General features: G+C 36.9%; 1 protein-coding gene, 1 long non-coding RNA gene and 1 other non-coding gene across 11 annotated transcripts; 1 reads left to right on the top strand and 2 right to left on the bottom strand.

Moving 5' to 3' along the window:
• Nucleotides 1–1,748: 1,748 nt before the first annotated feature.
• Nucleotides 1,749–8,313, bottom strand: LOC112293298 (uncharacterized). Of its 9 annotated transcripts, XR_012219153.2 has the most exons (10): nucleotides 7,992–8,313; nucleotides 7,324–7,377; nucleotides 7,153–7,206; nucleotides 6,869–6,925; nucleotides 6,339–6,558; nucleotides 5,524–5,637; nucleotides 4,920–5,008; nucleotides 4,568–4,698; nucleotides 2,312–4,210; nucleotides 1,749–2,211 (listed from the first exon to the last, which is right to left on the bottom strand). XR_012219153.2 is itself a non-coding variant. In XM_073539457.2 (9 exons), exons 1-9 carry the CDS (start codon nucleotides 8,157–8,159, stop codon nucleotides 4,207–4,209), a joined length of 891 nt encoding a protein of 296 aa, XP_073395558.1. In that variant the 5' UTR covers nucleotides 8,160–8,313; the 3' UTR covers nucleotides 1,749–4,206. The 9 variants fall into 9 exon arrangements, 8 of the variants coding, with proteins under 8 accessions (XP_073395558.1, XP_073395561.1, XP_024398325.1 ...); XM_073539457.2 differs by having other exon boundaries at nucleotides 1,749–4,210; XM_073539460.2 differs by lacking the exons at nucleotides 1,749–2,211; nucleotides 2,312–4,210 and adding an exon at nucleotides 7,555–7,877 and having other exon boundaries at nucleotides 4,420–4,698; nucleotides 8,004–8,134.
• Nucleotides 1,773–1,843, bottom strand: TRNAG-GCC (transfer RNA glycine (anticodon GCC)). The gene has a single exon. It is a non-coding gene; the product is annotated as a tRNA-Gly (tRNA).
• Nucleotides 8,314–8,605: 292 nt separating the features above from the next.
• LOC149989733 (uncharacterized) lies at nucleotides 8,606–10,945 on the top strand. Its single transcript, XR_016499982.1, has 3 exons — nucleotides 8,606–8,720; nucleotides 8,867–9,243; nucleotides 10,197–10,945. It is a non-coding gene; the product is annotated as an uncharacterized LOC149989733 (long non-coding RNA).
• The last annotated feature ends 6,319 nt before the right edge of the window (nucleotides 10,946–17,264 follow it).

Raw genomic sequence — 17,264 nt, 5'->3', positions numbered from 1 at the left:
AGAATACATAATCAACTATAAGATATAAGTAGAAACATTGTTAAAAAAAAATGAGACATAAAATCATACAAATGTAGAACTTGAATTTCATGGATTACTAAAGAGGATAATTTTACTTAAATATTATTTAAATAGCATGTATAAAACCAATACTAATAAGAAAATCAAAATTTAAAGGTTAAAATTTATTCTTTTCATAATATATAATTTTTATTGTACTTTTAAATGAATTTTAATATAAAAAATATAATATAAAGAAATATCATATTATAGAAAGATTTGAAAGTATATTATGTATAAACTAATATAAAAATTTTAATCATATTCTTTAATTTAAAACTTTAATAATTTTAGTTTATAATTGGATAAATTATTTTATAATAACATATCAAATAACAACAATAGAAAATTAAAATAAGCTTTTTATCTATTACTTCATTTTTAAAGTTATAATATTAGTGTTTAAATACAATAAAATTTTATGGTCTTATTTATGTCTAATTATAAACTTAGTTTTAAACAAGTTGAGAAAAAAATAATAAAATTTGATATAATAAAAGAAATAATTTGTATATATATATATATATATATATATATATTAAAAATAGCAAATATATCCTACTAATTTAGAATCATCCAATAATTACATTGATTTCTTCTTCACAAATATAATTTCTATAGTTCCAACATTAAAATTTAATATCACCAAAAATATTTAAATTCTTCTATAATTCAATAACAAAGCACTTTGCTCATATGTGAAGTATTTATTAGCATATTAATATCTATTACTGAGCTAAGAATAAGAACTCATCAAATTAAATACTACAACATCAATACCAATTCTTGCAATGATCATTAATAAACAATGTGATTGAACTATTAAACTTTGGACATGAAAAATTTAATAACATTTATTTTATTTTATTTACTACAATTTTTATGGAAGAAAAATGTAAACATCTTAGGAGTAATTTCAACATCCTCATGCTATTTGATTCATGTTGTTTTTGTTGTTGGTTGCATGTTTGGACACATCACTACATTCTTATATGTTGGATTTGTTGTAGAACCAATATGATGAAATGTTGAGTAGAATATATTTTGCATGTGCATTAGAAAATGGGGGTGGTTATCAATCTTGGTCATCCCTTCCACCTTTTGTTTTGTTTGTTTGATTTAATTTGATTTAAATTAAGTGTTTTGTTTTATTTTATTCTCTCCAAATAACCTCTAAAAGAATTAAGACAATGTTTTGTAGTATGGTTGATTTGAGAGGCAAACCATGTTGTGAAGGATGTGGCTCATCATTAGCATTGAAAGTATACATAATGTGGATGCAAGGGGGCATGTGGATGTATTGGCTCCATAAATACCAATGCAAAGGCTTACAATTGATGTATTGAATGTGTGTGAATGGAAGTTGGATGTTCTATGTTGCATGTAAGAAACCACAATATTTTGGAGGGAGCAAGGATTGAGGGATATTGAGGCAATAGGAGTTTTTTATTGTATACATTTTGATCCAAAAAAGAAAAAAAGATGGATACAAGAGGATGATGAAAATGAAGGATGTGGTAGATGTTTGTAATGTGTGGTGGATGTGTGCAAGAGTGAAGGGATATAGGAGACAGGATTGGAGTTTGGGTTAGAACATGAAGGAATGGGGTTAGACGAGCGAAACTCGTGTGGTGGAAAAGCGGGGTGACAAGAACTTCATGTGTTCGCGCTGTGGAGTGGGGTGGGCGAAAAGGGAGGCGCTGTCAGATTATTGCACCGGCCGGGAATCGAACCCGGGTCTGTACCGTGGCAGGGTACTATTCTACCACTAGACCACCGGTGCTCCTGTGCGCAGGGAGTGCCGCATCTCTTGTGGGGATTAAGCCCGAGACACCCGCATGAAAGGTAGAGATATTTATCGCTATATAACAATGACTTTTTAACAGCTGGCTACTCGCAGCCCCTTCCCAGGACCCTGATGGCCGAAATTTCTTTCACATGGCACATACCACAACCCTCTTCTTCCCGCACCGACCCCACCCCCAGTATCCTCCTCGCCTGCCGTGCAGCTGCTACCTCACCACCACGCGGCCTCACCTCCCCCTCCAGGCCACGGCCCCTTCGTTCTTAAGAGCGGGCCATCTCCCTCTCCCACTCTCCACTCCATACGGGCTCCCCCACCATCTTCATTTCATGCATCCTACCCCCCACCTTACATTATTCATCGCTCAGCTCTTGTTTTGTTGCAACTGATTTCACAATCCATCGCTTGCTTGCCCAAACAATTGCAGGTGTCAAAGTAAGAAGATACCTTATAAAAATTAATTGGAGAAGTAGTTCATTACTCAATTAAAGAATGTTGGATCTCATATTTCTCAAGTGTGATGTAGTGGTAATATGGAATATGCCACTTAAGGTTTTGAACCTCTTTGATGAGTGGTTGATTATTGTTCAACACAATCATATGTGCCATCTCTTACAATAATCCAATGTTTTGTAAATGAATACAATACATATTGTTTGAAAATTTTGTTTGTTGTTTTGCTCATTTTTTATTATTATTTTCCTTCTATATAAACAAAGGCTATATTTCTATTGAATTGCATTGCACTAGTGTAAATTTTGGCAATTTGTATTACTAGCCACATACAAAAAGTAAGTAATTTATTTGAACATGAATTTGTATAGAGGCACTTTTTTTTGCTTTTGGCAAGTAAGCATTTTCAGTAAGTATGAATTATCTTATAGAGTTTCATTCAGAAAATTAAATACTTCTCTAATATAAATTTGTGTTGGATCTTTTGGCAAGCAAAGATTTTGGCCATTTTACTAGCATGCATCCAACAAGTAACTATTCTAGATAGTTATTTATATGTGGAATTATGTTTATTTATTTATATAAGGTCACCATGTTGGAGGTCTAAAGTGAGGCATTTTTTCTTGGTTTTATAATTTATATGCACAATTATTATATACAAGATAGGATAAATTAAACATACATGTATTTTGTAACAAACTATTATAGCTTATGAATGTGAATGTTAGTTGTTGATGCCAATTTTTGATATTATTTTATGTTCTTTATATAATTGTAAGTTGATTGTTGATGCCAATATTTAATACAACATATCAGCTCAAGCTTGAAATTATCACCAAATGATTTAGGCAATCTTATATCTTTGACTATCTTAAATATGTAGAAGTGCTTGAGCTTGGCATCATTGCCAAATGAAATGGGCAACTTGATATCTTAATTCACCTTTGGTATGAACAAATGTTCACGCTTGATGTCATTGATAAAAAGAATGTTTATTGTTTTCTTTTAAAAACATACTTTGAAAATAGGTTAAAAATCAAATAACAACATAGGTATAGGTTTGTAAGAAATATAAAATTCTACTTTGACATTTTTTTCTATTTATCATACAAACTTACAAAAAATGAAAATACTTATAGAATTTTTATAAGTTTCTCCAATTACGCATTCTATGATTTCAAAACTTTTCATGTTTGGGAATAGTGTCAAAGCATCCAAGTCTCTATCTTCTTCATACAAATCTTCCAATTTTTTAAAGGATGCTTTTTTATTCTTTAACTTTGAAATTGTTCTACATTATTTTTGGAAATCATTTTTTCATACAATTTTCTATTTTATTGTCTTTCACTTTATTATAAGTTGGAACATTAAAGGTAAAATATTTATTTTTTATATATACATAGAAATAGTGCTCTACAAACATATTGCTTGTTATATCAAAATAGCACTTCAATTCCAAAAGTAATTCCCAAAAAGTTTTTTTGTTTGTTAGTTGAATTTTAGTCTCTTCATACTAATTATCTATTTAGCATGTCTTTATTAATGAAAAAATCTTTGCTCAATTTAAAAAATAATCCATTTAATAGTTGCTTCAACCTCAATTCAACCTTCATTCAAGTCATACAAACCTCAAGTTCTTTTATTACATATCCATTATTTTTGCATAGATTTGTACATTGACTTCTATTCAATACGTTTTCTTTTTTTTTGAATAAAACCTCCAATATTATAACATAGGCTCAACATTTTCTCTAAATATCTCCTTGAATATCCTCGATCTTAGTTTGATATGTTTGTTTCTATATGTATGGTGGAAATCTTTGAATTAATATACATTTTTTGATCAACTTCAAAATATATACCATAATGATGTCTTCCTTCCTAATATTTCAACTTTATCATTTCACAATACAATCACAATTATACATTAGATTTACATTATCATTTTGAAGCATAATTTTACACTCTTGTTACTATATTGCTACATAAACTTCTATATATACTGCACCCTTAACATACACGTTGAAGCCTATAACCCATACCAGACCTAAAACTACACATTCATCCAAACAACATAACTAGTAGTAATCCAGTGTAACAAATTCCTTAAAACAATAACATGTATTTCATAAGAAACAGAGTAACTGGTTTTATATTTACAAAGGGGGAGACTCAAAATGCTGTAGTATTAAATCCAGTGATGCAAAACACTACTGTAAAGACCGCGAGGGATCGGGCAGCTGTTCTAACATGTAAATCAAGCCTCCAGCAAATGCGAACACAAAGATGAACATCACAAGCACTTTTCCAACATATTGAGGCGTGCAATCCTGAGAGCCCCCTTCAGGAATCTTGCCCTCTGGATATAGATCTTCCCAATTCTGCAATATGGACATCGTCTGGTCAAATAACCAACTACAAACACACCAAATATTATTACAGAAACGACAGAATTTATGAGAATAACCGGCACATCAATAAACGGTGCCTTCCTGAAAAGCGAGTAAATATGACCAGCAACCAAGAATAACCATACAAGGACTGAAACTACAAATGCACAACACCAAAGAATTTAGGGAGAAAAACTGCTAAAAGCGTTCACCTTAACACCAAAGTATCGTAATGCATCCGTTTCTTGTGTGCTCTCCCGTGTGGGTTTGGTGGAGTCATTCTGTTTAGTGTTGATTTCCTCTGTTTTGAACACATTCGCCGGTGTCAGCACAGCCACAGTTCGATTACTGTTCTCAACATATGAAGGAAATCATGGATATGCTAGCACTTTCAAGGTGCACATCAATTATAAGACACTACCAGAACATTTTCGACTGTCCTTACTGAATTAATGGGAGGATTCCAGAATTCAAGACATTCCGTTCCCCATCAAAACACAGCACACGGTAGGCTCGTAGATAGTTAAGAAAACTATTTTAGTTTTTGGTTCTTTGATGGACGATGAACGAAACGCAAGGACTGAAATTCGCGAAGTACATGTGATGCTCTGAAATCAATCAAACTATGTTGCTTCAAACACCAAACATCAGCTGCCATGAAGACCATTGAATAGTAATTTTTTTCCACCTATTGACTCAACACTGTCTACTGAGAAGATACATACTGGTACAAAAGGGTAATTCAATGTTTGAAATCTGAGAGAAAAAGGTAATAATTTGAAGACCTAGAAAGTCGTAGGAAATTATAGAGCTAACCTGTACCATAGGGGGCCACCGGCACTTGTGTGATGGGATTTGGTAAAGAAGCGACTCGAGCAGAATTGTGAATGAAATCCTCTTTCACTGGATTTCCACTCACGTCTTGAACAGCTGCTCAAAGCGTGAGTAATTAGTCAAATGCCTCTCTACTACCCCAACTAGTAGCTTCTGCACAATATGAAATCTTAAAACTAAGTACACAACTGTTGCAAATGACGTGCAGCATGAGCTCCGAGGTTTGGGAATCAATAAAGATCAGTATCTGAAGCCAAGCATCACATTAAGGATATATGGATGCTGCAAATCAGATATAACTGAAGACACTACAGGAAGGTTGCAAATAGACTAATCTAATTTAGTTAAATCACTAAATCAACCTTACCAAAACAACACTAATTTAGTGACTGCCAATTTCATTCAAAGATGACATTCTGACATATTTAAAGTTACTAGATACGGGGAAAGACATCACAAGATGTACTTTAAGCGGTATCCCGAAGGTGCTTAGGAGCATCATACTTGAAGCAGAAGCACACCTTTTTATATTTTGCTAAGTTTCATTTTAAGTCACTCGCTAGGCCGCCGTTTCCGGTTCACATATCCTCCTTTGGGCTCTATAGGAGGAAGGTGGTACGGCATGAGAACCGCCCTCGTAAATTACTTTAAGAGTTGATGAACCTAGAGTAAAGAAGATTCGTATTGCATGCCTGTTCCTCTATAAACGCAAATGCGATGGACAATTATAGGTAACCCATTCAATGCCAAAGAGCAAAACTAGACACGCTGCAAAGGATAGAAGGCAACCCCTGTACCTTCTCGTAAGGTCTTTAATGTCCAGGTATCATCATAAGAGACCAGCTCAACATCTGGACCAAATTCGATGGGATCCTCGCCGTCTTTACAGGCCACTATGCACACAACTGGCAAAGATGGATCTTTGAGCTGACAGTTGAATCGTTCTATAGCAAATGCAGCCTTCGTCCCTTTTGCAAACCTCTTAATTACACCGTCTGGACCTTCAACGTCCACTGACTGCCAATACATTCGACATCAGCAAAAATGTTGCACAAACAAGGCTCCAAGTTTATGTAGGAATGCTCGTAACGCCGAATAGTTCAAGAGCCGTGTAAAAAGACTAAACGCAAATTGAACCTGAATATAGACATGTATACGAGAACATTTAATAAACCCAGAGGACGAGGTCAGAGTTTTGAGTAGAAGACATTGGAAAATCGTTCAGACCTTCATAACCAATAAATGCTCAACTCAAACCCCAATTATGTGAAATCAAGAGCACGAGAATCTGAATTAACCTAAATACAAGACCAACGAAAAAACTTACACAAATATTAAGTACCTTAGGTCTATTCTCGACACTCATTTTGTTTCCGACTGTTGCCTGGATACGCCAAGAAGCAAGATCAAAAAGTTACACAAGTCATCACCTTATGCATCGCATTACGCATCACATAATGCAGAAACCCTAATATTGATAGAATTTCTTTACATGAAATCCTCCAAGCCAACCTTTGCAGCGCATCATTTTATTATGTTACATTATTCTCTTACAACTAGCCAAAAATTGAACATTCAAGCTTGAAATACTGAAAAGAAAACTTTGCTTACGAGCGCTCTAAGGTCATGCTTTTTCTTGGGAGCCTCAACGTCTACATCCCGACCCTGCGCAGATAGCATTCTTACATCAATCAACATCCTACAAAAATTAGACAAAAAAGAATGTTTTTGTAGCACCAGCCACATCAAATAAACAGGAGGGCTGAAAAGTATGTCACTTACAGACACTGTTAGGTTATCCGAATCTTCAGCACCATATATATCCGCGTTAATGTCCTGGACAGTATCACAAGGTTCATGAATACCATTGGTGAATCACTGTAACATATCAACATATTTTCAAAATCAACCTTATAAAACGACCGCATTCATAACAAAGAGCGAAGTTTGACACGCAATGACATCCCAAAAACTTCGTTCAACATCAGAGAGATGATCGAGAGGTTATTATACACAATTATCAACCGCTACATTCAGGCGCAGCAACTTCCAATATTCCAGGATACTGAAATGACCAAAACAAGTCGTGTAAAAATTCGCTAGCTTTGACAACTCGAGAGAGAACATCTACAGCCCCGTCTCCTGTCCGTTGCAAAACATGTGCAAAACCCAATGGTGTCGAGTGACCCTTATCCCGACCCAATAAACCCAATTAGGTTATCTTCCAATGAAGAGCAATCCAATTACTGGCGCAATGATCCAGAACTAGTGTGGCAAAAAATTTGGAGGAGAATGTGGCATAGTTTGTTATGAGCACTAACATCTTCAATTAAAACCTTCAACAACGAAAGAAACCCCACTGACTAATTAAAATGTAAATAAATAAATAAATAACGCTAAACAAAACAAAACAGAGAAATAAACAAACAAAAAAGAAGCTTGAAACATGCAATGATCAGAACTGGAGGTGGCGTCACTGAAGCAAGTTCCGGGCGATCGTTTGCGATCTCGGAGACTCTAGATTCTTGGGGCTGCAGCAATGGGGCTTCCTCTCCTATCTCTTCATCGTCCTCCATAGCTCCTCTTAATTCCCTCGCCAGATCCTCGTCCTCCTTCATTCTCTTCCTCCCAATTCAACCCCAACTTAGCAAAGAGATTGAAGCCTCCGAGGCTTAGAGCAACCCACTTCACAGATTGCCCTTTCTACGATCCAACGAGTTTGTCAGTTTGTTGCACATCATTCCAGTTCTTTGCCGCTTGGCGATCTCTGAACCGCATCCCGCCGATTCGGAGATCGCTCTTTTCGGCACCAACGTCCCGCCACGTCGGCAGGCCCCCAAACAGCTCCTCCAATGTGAACACAGACTGGCACTCCCTTCGACATTAATTCACCTCCACGTGCCTGACAAGCTTACGACGAGAAACCAAACAATCTATGTCCACATCGAAGATCAAACCCACACAGGCCTTATTCGAAATCATTTCATATCACACGCGATTGAGTCCAATGCTGGAAACGTTGATTACCATCCTTTGACGTCATTCACAGATCCGCACAAAAAACCACAACAAATGCCGACCACGACGAGCTCGATGAGTCCCCCTTGACCGACTTCGCTTCGAAGCCCGTATCCAGGCCGGCAGATTGTGGATCGTAGCTAACTGCACCCATAATTGCGGTTTGTCAACACTGCAATATTTTATTTTTTGTTTTCATTTTATCCGCCTTGAGAGCATTGGCGTCGGTGGGGAGTAGTTTCCATAAGGCTCATCACTTGCAATACCCACTTACTCACCTAAATTTATTATTACCTTGTTACAACAGCCCAGCACCAAATCCACCATTCAAACCACCACAACAATCCACATGCATGGAATCCTGCCGTGCTCACAGCAACGGTGACATCGAAGCTACATGTGACTCAAGCTCCAACGGATTCATGAGCTTGGAATCACATAACCATCAACTCACTCCATGTGCGACGGGGTATGGCTGGATCAACATGGTTCTACAACCGTGTGCGGTAGTATGCACTGCAAGAGGAGGAGAGTGGAACTGGTGGTGATCATTGGAGCTCGTCAGTGTCCCAGTCTGCAGGATTGGAGGGACTCATGGCAAATCAGAGCAGTGAGCAGTAAGCAGCAGCTTGAGGGACTGACAACCATGCTGCTGCAATGCTGCTGAGGGCATGAGACTGACTGGTACTGTCCTGGCTTCCACTAACTTATTGTGAGAGCTGCTGCATGCTCCTGACTTTTTCGACTAATGCCATGGCTCGTTGTGTATGTGTGTGTGTGTGTGTGTGTCCATGTGTGCTTCTAAAAGGGCCCTTTCTCTCCCATCATCAGTGCCTCCTCCTCCTCTGCTTCTGCTTCTTCATCTCTCTGCTCCTCCTGTTGCTGAAGGGCTCTTATCTGTGTCAACTCTGATAAAAGCCTGCTTGTTCTGCAGCACCTTGGATATGTTCATCATTCTCACTTTTGCAATTATTTCTAAAAGGCCTTCCCAAGATGCCAGAGATGGCAGTTTTGTATGAAACCATGTGATAGTTGTGTTGGTTCAGAACCCACCCTGTTTAGTTGTTTGTTTGTTTGTGTGTTTGTTTGTTGAAGTTGCTGATGCATTTTTCTGTGAAGGAAAGTGTTTTGACATGTGTCAAGCATAGCTAGTACAAGTTTTGAACCCTTGTTTTCTAGGTTGTATATAGTCTTTTTGAGGTTCAAAGTAGGTAAGGTATACATGAATTTTTTCCTTGATTTTTAATCTTTAGGTAATTTAATATTATAACTTTATCTGTTATAAGATTATTTTTGTAAACGGTTATTTATTTCATTTCAATTTTTCATAAATTTTGAAGTTGTATCAAATCAAGATTTAGATTAGAATTTAGAATAAATATATTATGATAAAAGTAGGATTTTAATCTCTTTGCCAAGAACATCTATGATTTAACAATTACCTATACATATATATTCTTTTTATTTTTCTTTTTAAAAAAATAGTTAAATTTTAGTAATATATATTCACAAAATATATATATTTTTTAAATGCTAACTAAGTAGTGAGAAGTATCATTCCAAGTTTTACAATTGCATTAGAACAATTAATATTTATTTACCACTCATTTAAAGCATAAGGGCATCGCCACCTGTAGGTGCCAACAAGGCTGGCCAAGAAGTGGATGTTGTGGACTCATGGCACCCTAGCAAGGGCAGGCATGGCAGTCCCCAGCCACATGGCAAGGTGGCTGGCAAATGCTACACTTGGCACCACCTGCCCCCCTCACAGTGGCTTCCCTATAAACCCCACTCCTAGTCCTCTCTCGCCCTCCATTAAATATGTCTCTCCTTCATGCTCTAGTCTAAATCTTAATGCCCTGACCATAACAAGAGCAAGGAGTATCCATGGCAGGCTGTCAAGGAAACTCTATAGTCTATTAAGGCCAACCAAGTCACTGCCATTGAATAGGTTGCAGTGGGCTTGTTTTACATGGTGATCTAACTAAAATTTATGTTTCACCATAACTTGACTTTTTTAATAAAATTTTATTATTACTAGCATGGGTTTGTAATTAACCAGTATTGAGTATATTTTACCTTTTTTTCTCATTTGAGGTGGAAACTCGCAAAACTAGGTGTTTGACAATTTAGGACACAAGAAGTAAATAATGCAATCACACACCTACACAATATTAATGTGTGGGGTGATGAATTTAAATCATTTAACTTGGTTTTAATGATTGTATTTACAAATAATGAAATGACTTTTTTTGCACAAAATACTCAAACTTATCACACACCATGATAATAAAAATAAAAGATAACAATAACAATAGTATAATGATAATAAATTGATAATAATTCATCAATATCAATGATAATAATTATTAATATTGTTAGATGGTTTAGAGGTGCTATTTGAGAATTTTAAGTTTTCTTTTACACAACTCACAAGATCATGATTGAAAGTAACTGTTTAGTGTCTATTTCTTGTTTCTATTTGACAAAAATAATTATTATTATTATTAGTATTATCTTACATATGTATACTATAATACCCCTAATAGCACCTTGAAACCTCATAACAACAATATAAATATAAATATACTACAGATATGCATGTGAATTAATAAAACAAGAATGAAAAAACTCTTCACATGCTATCCACTTAATGTAGCCACTGTGACACAAGACTGAAAGGATGTTCTTTTCCAAATTTATGCACAGAACAATAATGAAAAGCAGAGTGGTTGTAGGACTCATTCAATTGAAAGTTATTTATTCACACACACTGAAAGGTGTGAATTGAAAATGGACACATAGATATGCCATTAGAGTAATTCACACACACACACACATATTAAGCATGATCAACTGAGCCAGGATTTCACATCTAAAACATGCTAAAATAAAATAAAATAATGGGGGTAGGTGGGAGAGGAAGTGGTTTTCTAGCTTCTTTTTTCAGGCATGGGTTTTTGATGTGAGGGCTGTGGTGGGTACTGTACAAGGTGACAAGAACCATATTCTAGCCACTACCTTTCAACATGACCCTCCCCACATGCATTATTTAGGGCAAAGGAGGACGAGGAGAAGAAGGGACATGGGGGTGTGAAAAAGTGAGCAATGCCCTATGAGCACCACATGAACCCCAGTCTCATCCCCTAAACCAAAGCCCCCCCTTTTGCTCATCCCTTTCAGACCCCAACATATAACACACAACTCTTGCACTCTTTCCACTTTGGTCACCATCCCAGCCCACCCCTTCCCATCCATTCATCCACACTACCCAGATTTCTCATCCATCCATACATTCATCCACCAGGAGGTGCTGAGGCTTGGCTGGCACTCAAATTTGGAGGAATGTATATGTGTGAATGAATAGATATGTTTGCATATACACACCTCCTACACATGGGCCACAGCCTTTGTATTTCCAAATTTGTTGACTGTGTGACAAGAAGTTTCAGCAAAAACAGCGAAATGGATTTTGCATGGCTGTAAACTTGAATGAGTCAAATGGACTTGCCATTCAAGCAACAATTATTTGTGGGTACTTTTGGATGAGTTTATCATGACTAGTTGCATGTGTGGATGGCTAATTTGTTTTTATTTATTATTATTTTTCAAAAAACTGATAGCACTTTCCACCTTCTGTTTTTGATTAATCACCAAGTTGTTCTAGTTACATGTCATGAATAGAGTAGATATCAGTTTAATCTCCAATAGTGGGTAAAATCATGGCAAGTAGTTTTACTTTTTTAAAAGGGGTCAATGAGAAAAGGAGCACATATTTTTGAACCTCATTGGACACAATTTTTCTGCATGTTTTTTTATCATCTGATGAAAATGATTAAAAATCATACGATTGGAACAACTTCTATTTATTGTCATATATCTTTGTTTTTTCACGTATTTCTGGTGCCCCATTTTCTAAATCTTTCAAGGAATTTAAGCTAAAAAAACCAGTTTGACTTGTATCATTGGTTTTTGTATTTAATGTTTTAATGTTTTCATGTTTTCTTTTTAATATGTTTTCCTTTTCCTTTTCCATGTCCCATTTTTCTGCACTTCCAGAGGAAACATGCAAAAAGCAGTTCCTCTTTCTGTGTCTGAACACAAATCCTTTTCCCCATACCTCTGAAGAAAAGCATGAAAGGGCCTCTGGAGGTGCTCAGGATGTGGAGGAGGCAGTGCTGGTTGTCCTCCTCAAGGCCCTTGCTTTGTTCTTGTTGGAAACTTCTACCATACTCCTCTTTTGCTTTACATGTGCTTTTTCATTTTTAAAGAAAATAAATTTTAAGGAGTTTGATGAATGGAAGGTTTGAGGGGACATTTGTGTCGGCTTCACAGAGTCAGTCACAACACTTGAGTAAGAGGTCTTTCATTTAGTTTTTCAAAGTGTGGAATTTTTGGCATTTTGGAAGAGTTTAGAAACAGTGATAAGCAAAAAAGAACTTGGTGTCAGAGTGGACACAGCTCTCTACTCACACTACCCAACCTTGCTTGTAACCTCTCTCTCATTCAGTATTGCAAGTAAAGCTCTAACTCATTTTCTTGTCAAGGAGAAGGAGTTTGATGAACCTCCAAAAATGCACACATCATTTTCCAACTTTAAAGGCCTTAAAAGCTTCCAACCTAAAACAAATTTATATATATATATATATACATATACATACTTAGAGTGCATGTGGGTGGAATGTGGTCCATAGGGCCAACTACACAATAACAATAAAAAAAAAGTATTCATCATGTGAATGATACACATGGTTCATTACAAAGGCTTGGGAGAAAAAGAAGTAAAAAAATAAATGTCCTTTAGACACAATAAATATATGCATATATATATATATATATATATAGAAATGTAAAAAAATAATGTCATGAGAACTTTTGTGGAATATTATTTGAACATTTATAGTTATTCTTCTGTGACTGCACAAATTATCATCATTATTTTTGTGATTTTTCTTTGCAGTAGAAAACTTCAAGGAAACATTTTTATATTAATCCTGCTGCCTTAAATGTGACTTCTCACAATTGATATTTATATATGTCTATATACATGTACACATATACATAATTCTATTTTTAAAATTATTTAGAAGGCATAGTTTCTTTCAATAATAATGTATAAAAAAAATGCTTATCCAAAAAACATAAGCTTTTCATTACAATTTAGTTATTTCTCATTTCTTATTATTATATAATTATATCTTATTATCATTATTTATTAAATACAAATGAGTAATAGAGTAGGTGCACATGAATAAACATACATGTTATATATGTTAAATATAGGGAACATCTAGGTGGACACCTCCCTTTTACTACATCAACACCTCCATGTCACACCAACAATACATGATTGTTATAAGTTTTTTAACAAACTGAACATCCATAAGACTAAAAAATATATATATTTATATATATTAACATCAACAAAAATATATAATCTAAACAAAGCAAATAAAAGAGAGTGTGTGTTTGGTAGACACCATTCTTTATTTATTTGCTTTGTTTAGGATTTGTGTTATTGATATTCTTATGTTATGGATTAATATATATATATATATATATATATATATTGTTGTTATTTTTATACCTTTTATCTTCATTAATGTCCAACTTGTTAAAAAAAACTTGTAACAGTGCTATACTCAGTGTGGCACAAGGGGTGTCTATATAGCAATCTTCTAAATATATTACTCTTATTATCATAATTTATTTATAATTATTATTTTGTAATGTTTTGGTGCATTCAACTCATCTTAAAAGCCAAATTTTATGATTATCACTTATTTTAACTAAACCGGTATTTAAACATATGAAGGCGTATTTTACATCATACTCACTTGAGTTACCATGACTATTAATTTTTACTTTACATGTGTACGACCAACAATCTTTTACATAAATAAAATTTGTTTTCTTATGAAACCTAAGTAAAATCTGCGCTTTTTTGGAGGTATATTATAACAAAAGAGGGCTATTTTACAATGAAGGGCACATCAAGCAACTGAACTTTCTGCTCCGTGACACACATTATTGAAAATATGTTCATCAGGACCCAGAAAATCATCCATACGATGAATATACCATCCATCTGCCCCGTCAAGATATTCATTCATTCATCCTTTCGTCCGTCCTGCGCCCTCTAGGGCCGCTGCATCTGTAGCTTAAGGGCTAATGGGACGAGCTAGCAATGTACTTCTCCGAATGGGTTTAAGAATGTGGCAGAGCGGCGTGGCCAGTGTATTCATCGCAAAGGATTGAGACAAACCTTCCAAGTACACTGCATACATTCTCTTTAACAAAACACCGAGTCAGATCGCAACATTCCTCCACGATCTTCTGCACGAACGATCTGGACTTATCCGTCGAACTGAGCTCTTATCATCAGTGATCTTGTCACTATTTGTAATGTACACTAATCGGGGTTAGCGTGAGCCAATAGGGAATTCTTTTGCATACGAATATGCCAAGACTTGCCAAACGTGGTACAGCTGGGCCGACAGGAGGCTCGACAGCATCGCTCAGGAGTCCACGACACACTCTGTCCACCAGTGGCACTTCCGGTGTGTGTCCTCGTTGCAACGTCGACCAATGGGCAAGCTTGAGGTCGAGAGCTGAACAAGTCTGGACTCACAAGCTGAGCTTCAGCTTTCAATTTGGACTTTCCGTTCAACTCAGGCATTGACCACCACAATGTAACACTTGGCTAGACTTTCTATTCTGACGCTGCTACGGGGCTGGAGTGCGACCTGGTTGGAGATATCAAAACTTGTGGGGATCATGAGGATTTGCTCGGTAACTGCGATGAGGGTTGCCTTCTCTGAAGAGCGGTAGGGACCACGCGGTTGGATTTGTGCTCAAGCTGAAACTTCCAAAAAGGATACAATGTTGAAGAATTCTGGGAATATAGGAAGTTTTCATACACCGGCATGGCTACTGGCCGACTCCACCGTGACTTTGCTGCCCTTTGCAGCTCCTTTGCAGATAGTGCTGGTTGTTGGAAGTTGCATAGGAGAAGCATAGATCGATTCATTTGAAAGAGGCCCACCAAATCCTGAGCTTTCGTAGCTTCACTTTTCTTCGGAGGCACGTGTCGATCGTTACCAACCCAGTCTCCGGATCTACAGCCTTGATGCTACCGATTTTTTTTCAAACAGATGTGGTCGGTTGAGCCGGGGCTCTCTGCAATTTCTATGTGACTCTAGCAGTAGTAGGCAGAAGTGAAGTCATGGCTTAATCGTGATCTGGGTCTAAAGTAAATGAATCTCTCCATTCAAGAATAACAGGTTAGTACTGGGCATCTCCAGCGAGGTCCTTCCCTCACCAGAATTTTTCCTGCGAATATTGGTTTGACTGGATTAACGTTAAAAAATCCACCGTTTGGTGGACTCAATCACGGATACTCTTACTCGAATTATGTCATCAGAAAAGCGTTGATCCTCCATATTGTACGGTAGATTCACCCGATTATGAATTACGTAACTAAAAAGAGAGCGGGCGCACTCTTGGTGGTTATAGTTTGTAACCAGCCTGCTCATAGTCGGCATGTAAATGGTAAGTACAGTGTAAATGTGGACGCTTTACAGACGACAAGAGAAGAATACTCTAGCTGATGATGTACCATTTTTACAGCTGCCACAGATTAAGAGCTAATTCATTGCAGCATCGTGTTACCGCCAAATCCAACATCGGCTGATCAACGTCAAGTTCAATAGTCGTATTTCATCGTTCTCTGCTCGGATTACAGCACGAAACGAACCGCCTCCCCAGAGCCATGCAGCTGTACCGGAGCCAGCGGGGTCAATTGAAGACCTCTTATATGGCCCCATTTTTGAGCTGTAAATTTGGAGAAACCTTTGAATGATGATGTAGGGGAGTCAGATCTGGAATTTAAGTTGTTGGGAATAGAATTGACAACTTCATTGCGCACAGTGGCTCGCCACCGAGACACCTGCAGCGATGAACACTTTTGTGATGAATCAAGACAAATCGACACGGCCGATTGACGTTGCGATCAATGGGAGCTACGACCTTACGGCGACGTTGCAGAGAATTATTGGGCATGGTTTCTGATTTCCAAAGATTTCTTTCCTAGTGTGACACCTGACTCCCAGCCTGCAATGCGCTCAGTCTTATCCCAAATTATTGAAACAGAGTCTGGCTTATCGAATTCATATGTATACAAGGAATCTTAAGCAGCATGCATCATCGAATGTACATTTTCTTAATAATTGCCGGATCTCGAATAATTAACGGTTTGTTGAACAAGCAAGTGCTTTGCGGTAAGTTCTGGAGTTTACCCGGTGGCCCACATCGACGTTGCGTCAAAGTTATGAAGTGAAAGTTGGAAGCATTCAAGTAGCTGCAGTTGCATGAGCGATGAGCTTATGATGTGGAAAATGATCTTTGCAACAGTAATAGGATCATGACTGAATATTAAAGAAAATCGAAGATAAGTATAAAGAAGGTACAGGGGTGCCAGTACCGATGCAGCTGCAGTGCTCCAGTCAGCTCTCTCTCAAGGAGAGGAAGCGCTGGTTATCATTGAAGGCTGGTTGCTAGAATTGATTGAAGTGGACGTTAATCGATTCCGACAAGCATCAGCAGCGGTGGTGGGGCAACGCGCGCATGCAGCTGGTATTTTTCTCTGCTGGCGTTTGTCGATCCATTGGAGAAGGCAAGGTCGGAGCGGCCCCACTTCTCCGCCC

Source organism: Physcomitrium patens, chromosome 2 (assembly GCF_059467195.1).
Source record: "Physcomitrium patens ecotype Gransden chromosome 2, ASM5946719v1, whole genome shotgun sequence".
NCBI classification, from domain to species: Eukaryota; Viridiplantae; Streptophyta; class Bryopsida; order Funariales; family Funariaceae; genus Physcomitrium; species Physcomitrium patens.
Note: the sequence above shows the minus strand (reverse complement) of the source record. Positions and strands in the feature narration are given on the sequence as shown.